The following is a 21638-nucleotide window of genomic DNA, read 5'->3' on the forward strand; positions in this document are numbered from 1 at the left end:
ATACAAGGAAAGTGACAAGATAAAACAGTACATAAACGAATCTGTGCACATTTGCATTTGCAAAGGTCTAGGAAAATTATTACTAAGAGGACATAACAAATTAGCCCATTTACACACATTGGAATCACTGAAAAGAAATGTGAACAAAGTAAGTGCCCTGGAAAGCAATGCCAAAGGAAGGAGAAAAAGGTCCACTTTACAATATCTCCCTATTGCCATTATTCCTTGAATCATTATTCCCCAATCACCTCTTTCGTTTCAGTGCTTCCCCGAGTCCTGATGAAATTGACTGTTAGGAGTTATTGACTCACCTCCATTAGGCTGGTTGATGTAATCCCTGCTGGTGTGTGGGGTACAGGGGGAGCTGACAGAAGGCTTTCCATTGTAGAACCCTGCCATGAGATTTCCACAAATCTCCCTTCCATTTACAACTCAGCTTTTAAAATTGTATAGATCTCCTAAGCAGTTTTTAACAAATGCAGAGTAAACAAGCCCCCTATACTTATCTGCTCCAATGGGTCCCCATTTGCTTGTCCCATTTGCTTTGTGGCTGCCTTGCAAGGATTTTTTATACCTGAAGTGCATTGACCCTAAAAGTAACTGCTCCAAAAGGTTACTCACAGTTATCTACTTCATCGCTACTCCAAAAAGCACTGAAAGGAGACGGGACACTGACAGGTGTCATTTCAAGGCATAATAGTGAGAGGATAAAATTGCCAGTGGTGATTGTTATTCCCCCAGCCTTTTTGTGTTTCTTTTTGGAGCAACTATTTCATTCAGATTTTTTCCTTAGTGCTTCTCCATTGCACAAACTGGTTTGTAATTTCTCTTAGTATTATTCACCCCACTCCTCATCTTTCACAGGTATGCACAGCTTACCCTATACACAGACTTGCCTTGTCAATTTCCTTGTATGTTACCTACTTTTCTTCAGGGCTTTCTTTGATAACTGTTAAGGTAGAAGGCAATTGACTAAGTAAGGCTATGCATAGTGAACAGTGAAATCTGCACTCTTGCACAGTTGGGAGAAAAAATCACACCAATCGATTTGTGTACTTCAAAACCACCAGGAAAAGAAAAAAAAAATCATGGCTGTTGGTCCTTCTAAGGTGCCATTCCAGCATTGCTTGGATGGCACTGGCAATATATAGTACTAGTAAGATTGCAAAGAGTAATTTCTGCTGCTCATTTCAGGTAAAGTAAAATAAAGCATGCAGTCAGGTTTGGACATCCTAATAAGCAACCATGAGAGCAAGCCTTCTTCAGCAGCCCTCCTGGAAGCCTTGGGTTCTCCATCTGTCTTGTTCACACAAAACACACCATATTAAATTATCTGTGCCATTTTTGCACAGCATGGTAAGTTTCACTGACACTAATAAGGCTTACAACCTACTGTGGCTTATCTTTACATGAACACCCCATCTTTAGGTCTCAGTTACTGTTCTCTCAGGGTTATGCTACATGCTAAGTTAAATACATAGTGTCCTAGCACCCCTAACTTTCTAACTTTTGTCCAAATATACAAGCGCCTGATCCAAATTGGTGCCACTGCATGTGAAATAAGAGGCATAAATATTTCCACTCAGATGTTCCTCCCCCAGTGTGTTTGCCCCCCAGAGTTTTAAAGGAAATCTCCATTGGCACCATTAGAGTTTGTTTAAACCTCTACAAAGTGATATGAAGTTATGGGAGAAAACAGCTGGGCAGGAGGGTATAACCTCCCTCATATGTACTGGTTTGGATTAGCCCACTGTGCACTTATGCAAGATTAAAAGGAAAACAGAGGATCACTGTGGTGTTATGCTTTCAGCACAGCACCTGTTTTAGTCTTCACACTCTGCCTTTCAACTGCAGCACAGGGATAATGAGTTGGTCCAATTCCCCTTCTGTAGCAAGGACACCTATTCAAAATGGAGGTGGGGGGAAGAAATCTTCAGCAATCTTCAAAGTCTGTCCTTGCAAATATCCATACTTGAAGTGTAAAATGCCAGTTTTAAAGATCTCACAATAATTTATAATCAGTTATTAACACAGGTCAAAAGATATCTTTTGAAGTGTTCCTAGTTCTTGCTAGTGGAAAGCCAATATTGTTGAAACTAACCATGTTTGTGATCCCCTACATTTTAAACTGTCAGTTTTTCTTGTTCAACATCAGATTTTGAATAAAGGGAAAATACTTACAGCTGGAAGGCAGTCCAGAACAACGGGGCAGAGTCTGGTTTCCTTTTCTCTGCATATCACCCCAGATTTCATCCCTTCCTTCCGCGTTGTGGCATATTATGAAGTAGGAAGCACTGAGATCGTAGCCGACTCCATCTTGGTGGATGTGAAAGATACCTGCATGGGAAAGGTAGGTCACTTCTCCTAGGAATGTTGCTTCAGCTCTGCCAAGGAGCCTCATATGAGCAGTTTAAATAAATACAATAACAGTATCAGTGCTCCCTTCCTGTAACTAAAGCAACAGTCTCCATACAATTGAAATCTGGTGTATTTTCAGAAAATTTAAGTAAAACTTCTCTATAAATTAGTCTCAGTTCACCTGGAAAAATGCATCCAGAAGTATAACCTATGGGTGGTTCAGCACGTAATGGCACTACCACTTCAGCTGGATGCTGTTAAGTGTCAAGAAGCCAGAATAAGCTTGAGAGATGAAGGGGCTTGTTGTGGCTTCATTACTCCTCCCTGCATCTCCTCCATTCCTCCAAATGACCTCCCAGGGAGGTACCTCAGGGGGGAATGAGTGTCCTTTCTTTGGTTTGCACAGCTGATGGGTAATTCCTGCTGTGCCAATAGGACTCACCTCTGAAGTTCAGCACAGAACGAATCGGGCATAGTTGCCTCCTGCTCCAGGGCAGGGGCCTCTACTCCACACTGCTGCCCTGCTGAGCTGACCACTGGCTCCAGCCGCCTTCCTGAAGGGTCCCCTCTCAGGCAGGAAGCAGAGGGGCCAGTCTGCTTGGTGGACCTGCCCCATTCTCGGAACAGCCTCACGAAGCTGATTGCCAGCTCTTGGCTTCTGCCTGAGATCTCTACTCTTGGAGGAGCTGGGCGGCAGCACAGATGCTTGGCTGGCTCAGTGGCACTGCCCTAAGACAGGAGCAGTGCCACTGAGCCAGCGGTGTGCCCTGACCTTCAATCCAAGAGTGGATCTCTTGGGTAGGAGGTAGAACACCTCTGAGGGCCATGCCAAAGTAGGGGTAGCTGTCAGCTGCACTCTCCAGCTAGCCAGTTCACTCACTCATTTCAGGGCTTGATCCATTATTGGTTTTGTCATCCAGATTCAGATGTCAGATATCACAACAAGCAATGCTGGTAGGAACGAACTCTAGTACATGGATAAGTTACAGTGTTCGGTCACCATGACTGGATTTGAACCTAGTCTATATGTCTGTTTCACACCTCAAATACAAATTTATTCCATGGGCACACGTGGGCTTTAATAGCACAGGTTTCTGTTTAACCAGGATAGCCCCTGTTTTCTTGCACCAGTCTTTAGTGATACATGGTTACTATTTTGTCCCAGCTTTGCTACTTGCAGAGACGTTGGAAATGCCTTTTTAAAATTGGGGTGGTTATCTGAGAAATTCACTGATTTGGCTGAATGTATGAGAGGGCCTCCTTGGTGGTTGCTCCCAAGCTGGAACTCCCTACTGAGGAAGGCTAGGTTCACTTCCTATCTGTTCTTCTGCCAGCAGACAAAGACTTTTTTATTCAAGAGGCATGTGGCATGTAAGTGGAATGTTGGAATGGCTGCTGTTTTTTATTCAGCTTGTTGCTGTGTTTTTATTGTGTTTTAATGCATTGTTCCATTATTCTTTTAAACAAGTTTCATTTATGATGGTAAGGCAATTTGAGTGGCTTTTTTCTTGGTAGACAGGTGGGGTGCAAATCAAATAACTAAATAAGACTGGGTAAAAAATGTACACTGCTGATTTTTTTAATGAATTTGCCCAATTAGCACCTTCCAGTCCTTTCAATGAGCCAAGGCAGAATTGCATTCCCAATTGGAAGAATGCATGCAGAAACACGTGCATTAGAGAAAAGTGTGAACAAAATGCTTACATTTGAAGAAAGTTCAGAAAACAGCATTTCAGCAATATAAAGTACTATGGGAAATATTATTTAATGTGTATACATTAATACATGGATTATGAAAAATGCAACAAAAATGTTCAAAAAATAATAAAAAGGACTCGTTCATGCACAAATAGGATAGAGGAAGCTTTACCTCAAAGAACTGACAAAACTGAGACAAAGACTGAAATACTCATCTGCACCTGCTTATGCGTATATAAGCATGTATGAGCATTCAAGGATTTCTAGGCACTATCTGAGGACCAAACTAGTTACAATAATGTTCATATCTTCTGCATTTCTGTGGCTGGGATTTTAACAAATAAATGGTGAATGCAAGGGGTGGCAAACTGGGTTGGGACTTCAACCTTCTGTCCCCTTCATGGCCTAGATCCAGACTCGGGGTCCCTGAACAAGCTATTTATCGTTGCCTTTGCTCCAACAGCTGGTTGTGGAAGGGGCGACTGAGGCAGACAATAACATTCACCAGCCAAAAGATAAAGTGACCATCAAGTTGACAGGTGATGCAAATGCCGATGTTGGTCTTGTGGCTGTGGACAAAGGAGTCTATGTCCTAAATCAAAAGCACAAGTTAACCCAAACTAAGGTGAGTTGGGGAAATTCCTTAAAATAGGTATTCCAAGTGATGAGTCAGAGTGGGGGATCTTTGGGGGTAATCTTTTGAGGGCCTCATTGTAAAGGTGGAAAGGGCCAGATCCACCTCACACGTTCTCTCTTTCACAACCCATCACACATCCTTTTCATCCATCATCCATTCATTTTTTTCTCACAGATTTCATATCCCCAATACCTCCAGTCACACATGAGCACACACACCATTTGTGAATCTTCCATTCACACCACATAATCTGGTTCTGCAAAGTGATATGTGAACTGATTTTTTTTACCCTCTCTATCCCAGGGTAAAAAATCCCAGTGTCATTCATACACTGATGGGAGCTGAACTAATGGCGACTGACCAAGAAAGATATCTTGGGCTTGTGGTAAAGAGCCCAATGAAAATCTTGACCCAGCATGCCCCTGATATGCAAAAGACAAATTCTGTGTTAGACAGAATTCTGTGAACTGCCACGCCTGTGCAGTCCAGAAGGAATGAGGCCTGGAGACCTTGAGGTTGGGACCAGAGTCAATTCTTCCAGGAGCTTTGCTAGCCTCAATATCTTGGGAAGCTTTACTAGCACTTCGTACACACTGTATGCAGTCTAGATCAATGCCAGTTTCAGTTCGTCCTCAGCTCCCTGTGTGTCCACCAAAGTCATAGTGGCTCCAGTGAGTCATCCTTTGTGCTCTGGGGATTCCATGTACCCTTATTGTAAGCCATCTCAAGATGTTTGTAGGAGATGGGATAGAAAAGCTTTTAATAAATAAATAAATGTTTTATGATTGACTTATCAGAACATCGATTACAGGGAAGACGCTGTCTAACATATTGTACATACTGAGGAGCACTGTCACCCAGACCATGAGTTCTTTGACTTGCCCAGAAGATGCAGGACTTGGGGTGATCACAGATATGGAATAGAGGGAGAGAGTGTTTCTTCAGAGTAGGGAGACAACCAAGATCCATTCCTGCATCTGGCACATCCTGAGCTGGAAGAGGCCACCCCCAATGAATCCAGCACAGTGCAGGACTGAGAAGAGTCCTATGTCAGGACACACGCCAGCCTTGGTCGGTTCACCCTTGTGTCAAACCCTTCCTTAGGGAAATATCTCTCTTGGTGCCACCAGTGGAACATAAATTCCCCATCTGAGATCTCACTTTGGTGCTCAGAGCTCTCACAGAAGTTCTGGTTGAGCCAATTGGATCCACCCCTTTAAGGAAACTTGCTTTCAAGATTATATTCTCAGTGGCTTTAACATTAGCTAGGAACATGTGGAGTGTAGGGATTGGATCCCTTTCAATCTAGGATGGCTTCTGCACTTTCTATGAGGATATGGTAGTTCTGAAAGCACACACACCCTTTATTCCAAAGATAAATACTAATTTCCATGGGGCCCAAAGAGTAATGCTACCTGATTTCTTCCCCAAACCAGACCTTCCTGAGGAAAAGAAGTGGCTCAGCCTGGATGTTTGTATGTCCCTCAAAGTGTATATTATACATACTATGGAGATCAGATGCTCCAAAAGCTTGTTCATCCCCTTTAAATGGGGGTGTATTTGGCTTGTGTGGTTCCCCACTACAGAGATAGGGTGTCCTACAATTCAGTCTTTTCTTTCTTCAAACTATTTGGTCCAGTTTTACTTGGCAAGTCACATTTAACCTGGGTTGCAGCTAAAGTGGCTTTATCTGTTCCCAATTGTTCTCAGGCAAGGTTGTGTGTATGTGTGTGTGTGTTTAATTGACGTACAGGTTTGAAGTACAGGTGAAGTCAATTCCTGCTACAAGGGTGTTGGGAGGGGAGGTCACTCCCCACAGTGGGTTATGTACAAAAGCTATGCCTTGTCATGGAGGATACTTCTCTATAAGTCCAGATTTACATTTCCACACACCACCTGTCTATCCAAACAGTCATCCATTCACACTGAGACACTGACTCTCTTTCTTTCTCCCTTCTCTCTCTCTCTTTTTCTCCCTCCCCCACCCCACCCTGGCTGCCTCCACTCCTTACCTCCCTTGTGTGAATCTAAGACTTTAAAAAGCTTCCATTGACACCAATGGGCTTTTCCATTGTCACCAATGGGCTCCATCTGCAGCAGGGAGCTGATTTCAGAAGGGATCACAGTGCATGGATAGGAGGGGTTAACTCTTCCCACCCTACCTGTCATTTTCCAAAATTGAATCCCCTCTGGAACAGCAATTTATGATGTAGCATTTTCAGTGTTGAACATGCTAGAGGCCAAGATAAACATGTGCTCAGCTGCCTGTCACTTTTTATTGTTGATGAGGTTTGTTTCTTAACAAAATCCCAGTGTGGCAGCTACAATAGGTAGTAGAAGACCTGTACAAGGAGTGAAGGTTCTTAATCTTTCGTTGCCTTGTGAGCTTTCCACTAAAATTTGACCTAGCAAGCCTTCTGCCAGAAAGGGAAAATATATGGATATTTGCCATTTTTCTTATCCCTTTTCCCTACTTCATGCCAGATATGGGACACCATTGAGAAAAGTGACATTGGATGTACAGCTGGCAGTGGCAGAAACAACCTAGCTGTCTTTGCAGATGCTGGACTGGCCCTTGTGACCAATCAACAGATTTCCACAACTGTAAGATCAGGTATTTTTTGTGTATGTGTGTCTGTCCGGGAAGGACTTACTTCGAAGCAAAAGTGCATGGAATCAGCATCCACAAGAATTCATCAGAGTCATCCTCTTTGATGTTAAAGATCTATTTCCCATTCCGGATTTTTTTTCCAGATCCAAAGTGCCCTCAAACTGCAAAACGCAAGAAACGCTCCATTCAACTCATTGAGGTGAAGGCAAGCAAAGGTATGTGACAAGAGTCCTATATTCCCCAAAAGTTTAACCAATTTTGAGCCAGCTTTGATCAGTAATATCCTGAAATGCATGTACAGTTGGAAGAAAGCTGTGCCTTCCTTGCTTTGCTTTAATCTTAAGTGTGAATCAGTGGAAAGTGATATTTGTATGGTCTCTTTATTGAAGGATTTCCCTCTTTTGTACAAGAGCTACTAGTTCCTCCTCTCAAAGAAAATAATCTTTCCAGAATAAAAAGGGAGAGAAAAAAGACCTTTTATCCATCCACCACTAGGCAAAGTAGGAAAGGGCAAACATTTCCTTTAGAAATTGTTGGAATTGGCTTATTGTTTATTGGTAGAGCAGATATTTGTCAGCAGAAGGACTCAGGTTCAGCCCAGTTTAAAGATCCCAGGTGGGAGATGCTTGGAAGCATTATTTATTCATTTATTTTTACATAGGACCCCTTATTTTTCAATTCCACTAAACTAAAGTGTAACAAGAAAATATAATGTCAAATCACAAAGCAAAACTTCAGATGAAGCAGGAGCAGAAATAGTTGACATTTTGTCACTTGAAGGAGTACAACTCTGAAAGACTTCTGTTTGCATTTTCTAATTATAAAAGACTGCTATCTGACACCTGCAGCAGATCCTGCTGGTCAAAATTTTTCCTGTGGAGTTATTTGGGCAAGTGCTCTAAACTGGGGTTTTGTTTTTGTTTTGTTTTCAGATTCCCAGATCCATAACTTCCCAGGGTTTCCAAAGCATCTAGCAATTTAAAAAACTGGTACAAAATATAATACAACAAAAGTAATCTCTTAAAATAATGTATAAAAGGATTAAAAGTCAAAGTAAGAAAGATAGGATCCTACACTAGTTCACTGACAGGACTTATCCAAGTGGCTGCTTTTTTTCTGTCATGAGTGGGAGGAAGGGTGAAAATGGGGAGAGGAAAAGTCCTTATCAGATATCTCATGACTTTTGTATGCTTCAGTGGCCCAGTATGAGGATCGGGTCCTACGGAAGTGCTGTGAAGATGGGATGTATGATAACCCCATGGGGTACAGCTGTGAAAAGCGTCAAGAGTATATCCTTGAGGATACTGCTTGCAAGAACGCGTTCTTGGAATGCTGCCTCTTTATCAAAAGCATCCGGGATGAAAAGCAACGGGAAGAACATCTCATACTGGCACGAAGTAAGTAGGGGTGGTTTTGTTACAGATTGCTCAAAGGAGCAAAACTGAGGAGAGGGAAATACTGGAAGCAGATGGAAGACTTGACTAGCCTATCCCCTACACCAGCAAATGCTCCAGCCCTTGGAAACACCACACATAGAACTAATTGGACTGGTCAATGCTCCAAGAAGATGACAGTCTTAATTATGACAGGGGGAAGACAATGGCTAAAGTCTGCATGGCAAAACCAAGAAAGCCGCATAGTGTGATTTGTTTACTCTGGGGCCTATGATGGGCCCAACAGATGGCTGGCCACAGTGGGGATCCTGCAGCACCTGTTTCCTCCTCTTCCACCTTGGTCGTGGCACTAGTATCTCAGGGATGCTATGGGAACACTTCTGGAAGCTGAGTTAGGATGACAACAAGTGGCCCTTTTGCAACAGTTGCCAGAGGCATCACATTGGTGAGTCTACTGGGAATAAGTGGAGGAGGAGGAGGAGGATTCCACAGACCTTGTAAGTGGGACAAAGGGAGGGTCTACCAGGTTAAGCCAAAAGCTTCAAGCTTCACTGGAAAACTGAATTTTCGGAGGTAGGGGGAGGGGTGTTCTGGGAGGTGGCTCCCAGCTGAGTAAAGGTGGAAGTCAAAGGCTCAGAATTTGACAAAGGCTCATTTTAAGGAATATCTCCTGGGGCAAAGGTCAGGATAGATGGATAATCTCTTTTTCTGGACTTCCCATTTCTATACGACCAAAGTTTTGTGTTTAGTGAATTTTTTCTTCTAGTATTTTATATAGACATCTAATTAGTTATTTTGACAAGAAACAGTTTTGATATTGGTAGCTGTGTTCCTCCATTGCAGCAAAAACAGTCAAGGGTCTTGTTTCTCCTTAAAGGCTAAAATGTTTATGATATAATCATTAATGGACTACTACAGTCACCTTTTTCAGAAGTGGACTACAATTTACAAAATCTTATCACTTAATATACTTCTTAGCCCACAAGAATCTGTTTGTTTTAGTCAAGAAAGTGAAGGAAAAGTGGCTGTGGCACAGGAATTAGGATTGATAACTACATCCACCATCTGCATTGCACTATGGTATCAGAAACTATGCCATAAACTGGAGTTTTAGGAAGTTAATCTGATACAATGGCCCTGGCTTTCAACTTTTAGATGGCACGGCATAAGACAATTACTAACTCTCTTGTTACTATCAGAACAAATTTGAGAAAGATAATTTTTGCACCCATCTGTTAGAAGCCACAGAAACCGAGCATTCACAGAATTGTGTGGAATGTAGTCCCCAAAAGGTTCCTGGAAAGGAAATGTAGCCCTCAGGCTGCAAAACATTCCCCAACCCAATCTAACACATGCCAGAGAATGTGCACTGTGGAGAGGTGAGATTAATCTCAATTTTCCCCTTTGAGAAAATGTAACGTGACAAAATCAGGCTTTTCATTAGGGTCCTTTCATGTTGACTAATGCAGAAATTACCCAGGTGTGATGCTTTTCTGTTTATTATGCCCTGGGAGGAGATGGAGTCCCCCTGCTTCCTTAGCACTTTTGGTAGCTTTGGTAAATAAGGCCACATGAGGAGAAGAGAAAACATAACTCACTCCTTTGAGTTTGGTCCAAATCATTTCCCAAGCTCCGAATACAGACATATGATAAGAGATGAAAATAGAAACAGGTACAGAAACAAAATACATAACTTACTAGCCTAGGGTGACTTAATATAATTCATCCTCCCACTTAGGGCTCCCACCCAGTGACTGGAAATTATTTGGAGAGACGCTATTAGTTCCAAATATCCCATTTATAGTAGCTGTAATTTCCCATTTATTGCCTCTGGCTGAGAAGAATGACTGCCCAGTTAGCTTTTCTGCAGATACAAAGCACATAAGCAGAGAATACCTATTGCCACCCATTAGATAAGACTGGAGAAAGAATAACCATGTGTAGCTTTACCTGGCAAAAGAATTTTAAGGGCACAATCCTATGCGTGTTTACACAGAGAAAAAACCTACAACTGCCAGTATGCTCCAGCCAGCCATAAAGCATGCTGGTAGTTGAAGAACTTTGCTTCCTAAACATGCATAATATTATATCCTAGGAACTTCAACATATGTGTACTTTCCCAGAAACCCAATGGGAGGCAGTGGCCCTATCAAGAGAATAAGCTCAACTAGAGGTAAATAGATTCTGAGGGGCAGTTCAGCATCAGAACAGGTACTAGCCAGCCAATTATGGAGAGATGGTGGCTTAATGTGGTTTTCATGCCAGGCCCCTTAAAGAGGGTGATCACAGAGGTCAAGCTTTGGGTCAGTTTTCCCCATCTCATAGAGACACATCATAGTGAGAAGGTTTACCTCTTGATTTCCCAGGTGACTTTGAGGAAGAATTCTTATCAGAAGAAAACATCATGTCCAGGACTGAGTTCCCAGAAAGCTGGTTGTGGCAAATGGAAAAGCTGCCTCCTAACAGTCAAGGGTATGTGGCTTCTATAACTACATTGTCTGTGGGTGCACCCACATCGTAGCTTTAAACTGACTTAACATGCTTTCTCCCTAAGAACCGCTGGAATTGCAGTTTGTTAGATGGGTTAAACAGAGAACACCTCTCACCAAACTATTCACCAGACTATTCTTCCCAAGTTTCCCAAGAGTTATAATCCAAGACATTTGGAGAATATCAGATTATCTATCCTTGCTTTGGGGGAAGCTGAGACTCTTGGGGAGCAATCCTATTGCCTGAGTGACTGAAGGACCATGGGATTATCAGATTTCAAGCTCCAAGTCTGAAGACAGTGGTTCAGTCTCAGATCTGGGCATCAGAGCTCCCCCGTCCCCACTCCCTCACAGCCAGTGCAGGAAGGATCACTCCAGTTGCCTCTCATGATGAGGAACAAGACCTTGTGGTGGTGGTGGTGGTGGGGTGTTTCTGCAGGAGGGGAGGAGACTGAAGAGGCCAGGATAATAAATAAATAAAAATAAATAAGATATAAGTTATCCTGAGGATTTTCCAACCTCATTCCTTCCCCATCCCATATGACCCAGCTACACAGGCAAAAATGTAGAACCTTGGTGGTAACCTGATGCAACTGAGCAGCTGGTGTTCCTTGCCTCCACCACAGCTCCCCAGGAGGAGGTAGGCTAATTGGGACTGTGTCCCTTGTGACTGCTTCCTGTTCAAACTGGAGAAACCACTGCAACTCGCAAGGGATTCAGGGACATTACCATGTGCAAGAGAGAAGAGCCCCCATGTAGTAAACCTCTCCATGTCGCTTAGGCAACCATTTTGGAAATGGGCCTACAAGAGCAGAGTACTCTTTTCCCTCCTGTACTGTCCTGCCTGGGGTGCTGACATATAACCAGCATACATCTGCCCCCACCCAGAGAACAGAAGCTCACTGATGCCTTTCTAGAGAAACTCATTAAGTTGCTGGATCAATGGTGGATGTCCCATATGGAGGTTCCTCTGTGATAGCAACATAAGAGATGCCATGACAGAAGGAGGTGGAGAGCCTCCCTTGCCTTCACCCAGTGAGCCATAGTCACCCTCCTCTTCCTCATCCGTTTCTGGAACTTGCTCAAAGTATAAAGACAGAATCAACTGGGGGCAAACACTAGAAATTTAAGAAGAGGGAAAAACTGAGGAACAAGTAATCCCTGAGCCTTCCTCTTTCCCAAAGGCCAGAGTTAGGTGGAGGCTGGGAGCAATAGAGTTTATCTCTGAAGCTATGAGCCAACCAAACCAGCTACACCTCTCTAGATACAGCTAATGTTCATGTCGGAGCAGCAGCATGTAATTCTCTCTCAGAGATGCCCTCCATCCTTTCTGAACACTCCCAAGGAGTATTGGACATGGAATAGGAGACATTGTCAGAGGTAGGCTGCCTTACTTTGACTTGCTCAAACAAAGATTGTTTAAGGAGGGCATTCTCCCCTCTGCTGCAGTGGGATCTGCTTCCCTGCCAGAACTGGATTGTCTACAAAGTAACAAGGAGACTGTTTCTAAGACTACCCACCTGTTTTGGGAACAAATGCCCCATCTGCACAGGTTACACAAAGAGGTGATTTTAGATCATGGGCTCCCAATTCATGTCTCACTGCTTGGCAGTGTTTCTTGAACACTTGAGAATCCAAAGAAGGATGTTATTGACATCCCCAAACAAGTGTCAGATTGAGCTCATCAAACAATTGCTAGAACAGTACATTTGTTGTTCCCCGAGATACCATCAAGATGATCAGACTGACCTTTTACCTTTATGTATAACAATGCAAGTCATGCCTCTACACACCACAGTCCATTCTATGCATATTACGGTTGCCATCTGCAAGATTGCCCAGGTATACTACCTTCCTTCCTTGTTCTTTCTGCAAATGACCACATAACTCATTCAAAAAATGCAAGCGGAATTCATGTGACACTTGGAATTTGCCAAGGCTACCTAAAAAGAATATGCACAGTGACAATGCCAAGAAGGGTACCACATTTGGGTGCAGGATAAGGTTTGGCTCTCTATGGAGCACTACCAGTCCAACTGCCCCTCTGCCAGACTTGATTATTGATTCCAAGGCCCCTTCTTTGTCATCCAGCAGATAAAGTCTGTCACCTACAACTGGACCCTGCTATTTCCCTAGAGGTCCACCCCATTTTCCATTTTTCAAAACTGAAGGAATATCATGCCAACTGCTTTTTGATTGCACAACTCCCTGTCCTAGTAGATGGACATGAGGAATACAAATCTTGAACACAAAGCATTTTTGTGATAAATTATATGATTTGGTGGATTGGGTGGGCTATGGATTAGACAATTAACCCTGGGCGTCAGTTGACAATGTGCTTGCCCTGCCAAAGTTTCTGTTTTTCACTGTACTCAACCAGACAAATCAGAGCCATGAAAGGAACCCCCTTTGGAAGTGGGGAGGCAGAGCAGCACAATTCCTTTGGTGGCTTGTTAGAGCAGGCAGCCAGGTTCACCTTGTTGTTCAGGTCTGTAGGTATTTTCAGGGGTTAGAGCCACAGCAATCATTCAAATCAGCTGCAAGCCAGAGAAGGTACTATAAAAGGCAGCTTAGTTTTGCCACAGCAGTGTGGGGTTTTGGTGGCTACTTTGTGTACTTGATTTAGTGGCTGTGTTCCATCCTGCAACATCTTTACCTATGCCTTGACTTCTGCTTGTTGCAGACTCTTCCTTTTCTCTGGTCTTATCACAGCTTTGCTAGGTCTCTGATCCTTGCCTTTGCTTCTGATTCTGCCCATGCCTTGCTGGTGTCTGACTTCTACTTGCTCTTGATTTTGCCTCTGGTCCTGCTATGCTTTGTTGCTATCTGAGTCTTGCTTGTGCCTGACTTTGCCTTTGCCACTGGTCCTACTGTATTCCACCAAGCCTTTCCTCTGCCTCCATCACTCATGCTCTTGGTGTTCCAGTCATAGACACATGCTACTTGTTTCTTTGAGCTGGCAGCTACTTTGTCTGATGCTTGGTCATGAACAGACTAGAGTGGAGGAGCCAGGACAGAAGACCTAAGCAAAAGCACAGTGATGTGATCTCTTCATTGTTCTGAATCGGGCTGGTGGGAGCATAACTCATGTACAGTCATGCTTCCTGATGAGTATCTAGATTCTGTTCCACATGAGTGTTCCATATTCTGCATGTTCTTTTTTCAGCTGCAGAATTGAATCGGTTCTTTGTGGTCTCTGTGCATCACACACATGGGTGCTGTGCCTGCACAATGCCTCTGTTTGGGAAGATTCTCCTAGCTAAGCCTAAAATTTTTGGCGGGAGTCCCATCCCACTCCCCTTCAGTATAAATAGGTGGGCTCCTGCCATTTTGTCAGTTTGCTTTCAACCGCCATTTGTAGTGCCTTGGGATTCCTAATGTTCTTTATTTACCTCACAATGTTACCTCAACTTGGTTCTTTTCTTTTTATACTTTTCCCCTCAAAACTTTTACAGTTTTCCTCTTTTACCTACATTTTCCCTTAAAATTTGTGGGTTTTTTACTTTCTATTGTCTCCTTTTTTATCTCAGAATTCTTCTCTCTTTCCCCTCTCCTCTTTTCCCTCTCTCTCGATGGCCTTCAAAGCAGCTTTCCAAAGGTGTGTGGCATTAAAATCCCATCCACCAATGGACATTTGCTTTGTTTGTTTTGCCTTGGTGAGGAGCACACAACTGACATGTGCCCTCATTGCCAAACATTTATAGAGCAAGCCCGAAAAAATAGGGCTGGCCCTCTGAAGATGGAAATGTGGGCAAGGGCTCTCATTGCTATGCAAGCCATTACCTGCAAGTCAAAAAACTGCTCATCAACTTCATAGGAGGCTTCAAATAAACACCTGTAGCCTGGTGCACCAAAACCAGCTTCTTTGGAGCTCAAAAAGCCCATCTTTTCTGACGTTTTGAGAAATGGAGAAAAGAAAGCATTAGAAGAGAAAGCACAAGGAGAAGAGAAAGCATAAAAGGTGGAGGAGCTGAAAGTGGCTAAAAATCAGGCCAAGAAAAGCCTGCAAATAAATCAAGGCACCGTTCTCCCAACTGCTGCTGAATGTGCCATTTTGCCTTTCCCACCAGTGGCCCCCGCTACCACTACAATGCTGCACCCACAATCAGCCCATGCCTGCCCAGGCATTTCGGCCATCACTACACTGGCCCAAGAAGAGCCAATTGAAGTCTGCTCCAACCCAGTCGCACCAACCTTCTCCAAAGGAGAAATACACTATCCCAATCTCCAGGGGCTCCTATTGCCTCTGCTGTCCACTGAATACACCATGCCAGGACATGAAACCATAAATGGTGCCTCCAGCATCTCATCCATCCTACCTAGATCTCTTGCTCAATCTGTCACCAATTTCTCTTCACCGTTCAGTTGAACGTTATGAACCCACCACTCCAACCTCTGGAATAGATCAGTACTGGGGATTGCCACCAAACTATGCCAAACACTACTTCTGTGGCTATCCATGCAAACATGTTCCACTGCCATTATCCATGGCCACCAACAGTGGACCAACCAGTCCCACACCAGGCCATGCAAGAACAACACCACTCGCAGGTCCCAGCTCCACAACCAGGACCAGGGCAGAGGCCTTCCTCTACATCTGCTAACATGACCTCATCTGATGTGATGGACTATGTCTCAGATTCCAATCCACACCCAGTGTCTGAGGAATTGGTTTCCACCTCAACAGGCAATGTTGTCTTTTCCCAAGGCCCCTTCCCAAGGCTTCTCCAAGGGAAGACCTAGGCCATTTCTTGGAGTGAATCCTCCAGATGGCAATGTCACTTGGTCTCCAGGCCCAACAGGTTACAAAACCAGCAGAGGACCCAGCGTACAACATAATCCAAACAGAGGACACATTGTCAGTAGCTATACTGTTCTACCAACATTGGCCTGCACCATGAGAGATCTCTGGCAGCTACCAACCCAGCCCCATTCCACATTTCCAATTACGAAGCCACAATGGGGAGGTACCAGGTCTTTCACTGGCTGAAGATTGAGGCTCTGACAACTTTTCTAGCTGACCAACAATGAGAGCTCACCAGGATGTTTGTATTTGAAGCCATCCAGCTGCCTAAACAGCAAATGTTGGAACAGGCTACCCATCAACTGTAACGCAAGGGCCCTTGTCAACACAGTCGTAATATGAAGGGATGCATGACTATTGGCTGCTAACCTCCCACAAGAGACCTGGTTCAGAATTGAAAGCCTGCCATTCGAAGGGGAAGGACTCTTCCATTCCAGAATGGATGAACACTGCCCAGAAAGCCAAGGCAACAGCTACATGTATAGCATTTGGCCCCTTCCAACTTACAAGAGCATGTAAGTGGCCATGACCCACGCAATGCCAGCCCTATACATCAGGCCCCCATACCATTTTCCTGGGCACCAACAACACCAGCAACCACTTGTAGCCCAACAATGTTGTGTGAGTGCCACGTGTTTCCAAAAACCCCTTAAGAGATGCCAAAAAGGGCAACATTGATGGGTAGCATGAACCAGTCCCCCTCTCTCTCCAGAACCTCCATTTGGTGACTGTCTAAAAGACTATTTCCCCAACTGGGAAACCATCACATCAGACCACTGGGCACTTTCTATAATACAACATGGATATAAAATTGAATTTGAGACCTTACCCACCTCTTGGAACAGTCCACCTAACTCCTCCCTCTTGAGTCCTAACAGAGGAAGTTAAACACCTTACTAGCAAAAGGGGCAATCTCTCTGGTCAACCGCCCCGAATGAAGTATGGCAAGGTTTCTAGTCAAAGTATTAATACTGGACATTCATGCATCTGCCAAACATATCAGACCTGGTAACGCAAAATCATGGCAACAATCTACAGCCTGATGTCCGGACACTTCACCTGAAGGCTTGGTTGATCACTGGATAGCAACTACAGTGGTACCTCAGTTCACGAACACCTCAGTTAATGACCAAATCAGGTCGCAAATAGAAATTTCAGAAAAAAAATTGCCTCAGTTCGCGAACTCCACATTGGGTGATGACCACGATCACGGCCATGTTGCCACACGAACACAATCGCAGCCATCTTCCCTGCATGAGCATGATTGTGATTGCGTTTCCACCTGTCTCCCCCCTGCCCCGAGCACAATTGCACCCGCCTTCCCTGCATGAGCACAATCGCTATCGCACAATTATTGTTTGGACTCTCCCTCTAAACAATAACCTCCCCCACACCTAGGTTACTGTACTGTACTTTGTTGTTCTTTGTTACTTTGTTTCAGATTTTTGTGATAAAAATATCTTTACAGAATGGATTAACCTTATTTATGTTGAACCTTATGGGGAAATTTGACTTGGCTCATGACCAATTCGGGTCGCAACCAGAGTTGTGGAATGGATTAAGTTCGTGAGCTGAGGTACCACTGTATGACCAACTTAAACCCACAAATTCAACACATTTTACAGGCAGCAATATGACCAAATACTAGATGCTCCTATTCCATCATGTGGAACAAGCTCAAGAGTTATGCAAGGGAACATGCCTTCGATCCGATGAAGACGCCAATAAATAGAATATTTGGCTTCCTTCATTCCTTATATCTCAGACCTTTGAAACTTTCCTCCATCAAGGGCTATCTCTCTGCCATTTCATCTTTAAGAGGCCCAATCAATGGATTCTCAGATTTCTCTCAACCCTATACAACGTAAACCCTCCCATCAGAACAATAGTCCCCAGTTGGAGTCTATCAGTGGTGTTACAAGCTTTGACAAAACCCCCATTTGAACCTCTTGCAACTATCGATCTATGACTGCTCTCAAAGAAGGTCTCATTCCTGGTGGCCATCATATCAGAGAGCAAGTAATCTGTGTGCACTGTGAATGCATCCTCTGTACCTGACTTTCCACAAAGAAAAGGTAGTCTTAAGACTAGATCCTGCCTTCCTTCCAAAAGTCTCCTCAGCCCTCCACCTAAATCAAGACATAATCCTTCCAGCTCTTTTCTCAGCTCCATCCTCACTGGTTGAAATAACATTGTATATGTTTGGCATATGGAGAACACTGGCCTTCTAACAGATCTCATATGGAGCTGATATGACTGTACATAAAATATGCTGACCATTCCAAGGGTGAACTGATCAGTTCGCAGCATTTAGCTCCCTGGGTCAAGTTGGCACACTTGAGCTGGCACAGCAACCCAAAGCCCACTTCACCAGGCCTGTATCAACTTCCGCTGCTCTTCATTCAGACATGGTACTACAGGAACTGTGTAAAGCAGCTACTTGATCTACACTGTCAACATTTGTAAAGCATTACTGGCTCAACGTTTAAAGCAAGATGGAACTGCTCCTTCAGTCATGCTGTCCTGTCCTCCATTCTTTAGTGACTACACCTCCCACTTCCTTCTCTAGCAAGCTTGCTAGTCACCCATATGTGTGATACATAGAGACCATGAAGAAGAAAGTAAGGCTGCTTACCTGTAACTGTTGTTCTTTGAATGTTCATCTGTGCATTCATACAACCCACCTGCCAGCCCCACTTTGGTGTTGGTGGTAACCTATCTTCCTTCTAGTTATAGTTATAGAGCAGTCAGGCTCAGAGGCCAAATGTTGGTCTCTGCATGAGCTGAGAAAATGGCAGAAGTCCTGCCTAAAATTCTAGGCTGAGCTGGGAGAATCTTTCAGAGCAGAGGCACTGCACAGGCACAGCACCCATATGTGTGAATGCACAGATGAACACTCAAAGAACAACAGTTACAGCTAAGCAACCTTACTAAATGGGATGAAACTAAAATAATACGAAGTTGAAATGGACTGGATGTGATTCACTCATGCCTACTGGAAAGTGCTCTATTACTCGTGTCTTTCTCTATAAGCTTCCTATAGATACCTGGCAGCCACTGTAGAAGCAGTCTGCTGGAATGGATAGGGTTCCAGCCTGATCCACCAGGGTTTCTCTTATGTCTAAATGGCCATATCTAGTTTCCATCTTAGACTGTACCCTATAAGACCTCATCCAGGTATGACACAGCATCTTCCTTTTTTGCATCTAGGATCTCATCCAAGACACTGACTTTTTACTTGAAAGACTCCATCACAACCTGGGAGGTGTTGGCTGTGAGCATGTCAGACACAAAAGGTAAAGAATTCTGGACAGCAGACAGGAGAGGAGAGCTGGGAAGAAGATGTTGGGCCATTGCCTACCTTCAAAAAATATCCTAAGTTGATAGTTAATGCTTTTAAGTGCTCTTGATTTTGAACAGTCATCCTTTCCTGCTGACCCTCTTTACAGGAATCTGTGTGTCTGAACCTTATGAGATAAGAGTAATGAAGGACTTCTTCATTGATCTACGGTTGCCTTACTCAGTAGTAAGGAATGAACAAGTGGAGATTCGGGCCATTCTCTACAACTATGCATCAAGGGATATTACGGTAAGCTTTGGGATTTGACAGGAACGTGTTCAGCAGTGAGGATAGAGAACAATTCTTGGATAGAGAACGAGGGATCCAACCACCAAGGGGGGGCGTCTGACCTCAGAACCCGCCCCCCCACAGCCACCACAGAAACCTACAACATTCTTCTGTCACAGAGACATGCTCATAGCATAGCAGATAATGTCCTCAGAATTGGTTTTAGGAGGAGTGTTAGGGGTCCAACCACAGGCCAAACTAGTCCTCCCATGCCTGGACATTTCCTGGCATTTTCTGCAGCCAAAAAGCTAACAAAGATAACCAAAGCCTTCTGATGCCTCAAAATCAAAGAGACACAAGAAACACTCTAAAAACCTTTCTTTAGTGCAACCATTTCTGATGGCTAAGCAAACTTACCAACACTTTGGTACTGAGGCCAGAACTGATCTCAGTCACATCTGTTCCTGGGGGGTGAGATCCATGATATCTCAGGTGTCAGTCCTGGTTCTCCACCAATTTCTTCCACACCAGCCCACTGGAGATATTCTTAGGATCAGGAATATTGTTTTGGCTTCCCCCTCAGTTCCTTCCCAGAGGCAGCTCACCTTTCCCAACTCACTTCTCTCTAGAGCTAATTTTTCATTACTGTCCACCTCCCTTACTTGGAGTGCCGCTGTTGTAACACTATGCCTGTAGTCCAGTAAAAGCTGCTTAACTGGCCAGCAAATAGCCCTCTGCCTGGCAACCAACCTGCTTAGCTAAGGCACTCACTGCAATTCAAGGGATGAGTAGCTTTGCCTCTTTCCAAAGCTAATGAGTATCCATCAGATTTGGCTTCTTCCTCTTCGGTTGCATTTTCTCTATCTTCTCTGGAAGCAGCTGGAGTTGCAGAGCAGAGCTGCTCAAGTAAAGGATCCCCCTCCTCTCCTGCTCAGACTATATGCTACTAAAACATCCCTATGGATGACTTCCTCCTCTCTGTCTTCACAGGTGCGGGTAGATCTAATGCACAACCCAGCAATCTGTAGCGCCTCTACCGCCAGGAACAAATACTCTCAGATAATCTCCATCAAAGCCAAGTCTTCCCGAATGATGCCATTTGTGATCGTTCCACTGCAATTGGGAGAGTATGACCTTGAGGTCAAAGCGGCTGTCCGAGGCGTGTTTTTGGCTGATGGTGTAAAGAAGAAGCTGAAAGTTGTGGTATGCCTAATAACTCTTGGAGGAAACTAGAGAGGAGGGGAAAGAGTGTGGAGCCACTCTTCTTGAGATGGAGGGAATTCACCCTGCCTTTTCACTCGCCTGCACTTTACTAATGTATCATGTTTATGCAGGCTTTGCAGAATGGAGCACATTCCTGAGGCACTACTTCAACTGAGAAGCAATGCTTTGTGGTGCTGGACCCGGTCTCAGACACCGGAGCTTAAATTCTCACTCGGCCATAGGGCTCACTGGGTGGCCTGGGATCACTTGCTGTTTCTCAGTCTGACCTACTTCACAAAGCAGACAGACCCACTGGGCACAATTCACCAGAACGCTTCCCTGTGCAAGTCCCATTAACATAAGCAGAAGCTGCAAACATCCACATGTGTATAGTAGGACCCTTGTACAGCTGCTCTTCACTTAAACAAAAGCTACAAAGGGAAAACTCCTGAGGGATGCTGCCTCCTTCTAAATTAGCAAAGGGTAAACCACCTTTGGAATTTCCACTTCAGCTACCCAATGTGTGGGGCCAAAGGAGGAGAATTCTTCAAGGTCTGCAGTTCTGCAGTCATTTACAGAAAGGTGAATGCCATTCAGTTAGAGCAGCTTATAGTACTAAAGATCCATAGGTCAGAGATAAACCACATACCATACATGCAGATACATGGGGATGCAGGTGGCGCAGTGGTTTAAACTGCTGTGTTGCTGGGCTGGTTGATCGAAAGGTCTCCGGTTCGAATCTGCACAACGGGGTGAGTTCCCATTGCTCCGTCCCAGCTGCTGCTAACCTTGCAGTTCGAAAGCATGCAAATGCAAGTAGATAAAAAGGTACCACTTTGGTGGGCAGGTAACAGCATTCTGTGCACTTTGGTGTTT

The 21638-nt window shown here is 44.2% G+C and overlaps 1 protein-coding gene across 1 annotated transcript in view; it reads left to right on the forward strand.

Annotated features, from left to right (window-relative positions):
• LOC123030054 (A.superbus venom factor 1-like) overlaps positions 1–21638 on the forward strand; it is a 126948-nt gene that overhangs the window by 36527 nt on the left and 68783 nt on the right. The window contains exons 13-21 of the mRNA XM_044443616.1: positions 2156–2350; positions 4520–4681; positions 7178–7307; positions 7448–7519; positions 8501–8701; positions 11065–11170; positions 19202–19287; positions 19441–19580; positions 20550–20762. Coding sequence (XP_044299551.1) covers positions 2156–2350; positions 4520–4681; positions 7178–7307; positions 7448–7519; positions 8501–8701; positions 11065–11170; positions 19202–19287; positions 19441–19580; positions 20550–20762 — 1305 coding nt within the window. The remainder of the gene's footprint in view (positions 1–2155; positions 2351–4519; positions 4682–7177; positions 7308–7447; positions 7520–8500; positions 8702–11064; positions 11171–19201; positions 19288–19440; positions 19581–20549; positions 20763–21638) is intronic.

This window comes from Varanus komodoensis, unplaced genomic scaffold (genome assembly GCF_004798865.1).
Source record: "Varanus komodoensis strain SLA01 unplaced genomic scaffold, ASM479886v1 scaffold42, whole genome shotgun sequence".
NCBI classification, from domain to species: Eukaryota; Metazoa; Chordata; class Lepidosauria; order Squamata; family Varanidae; genus Varanus; species Varanus komodoensis.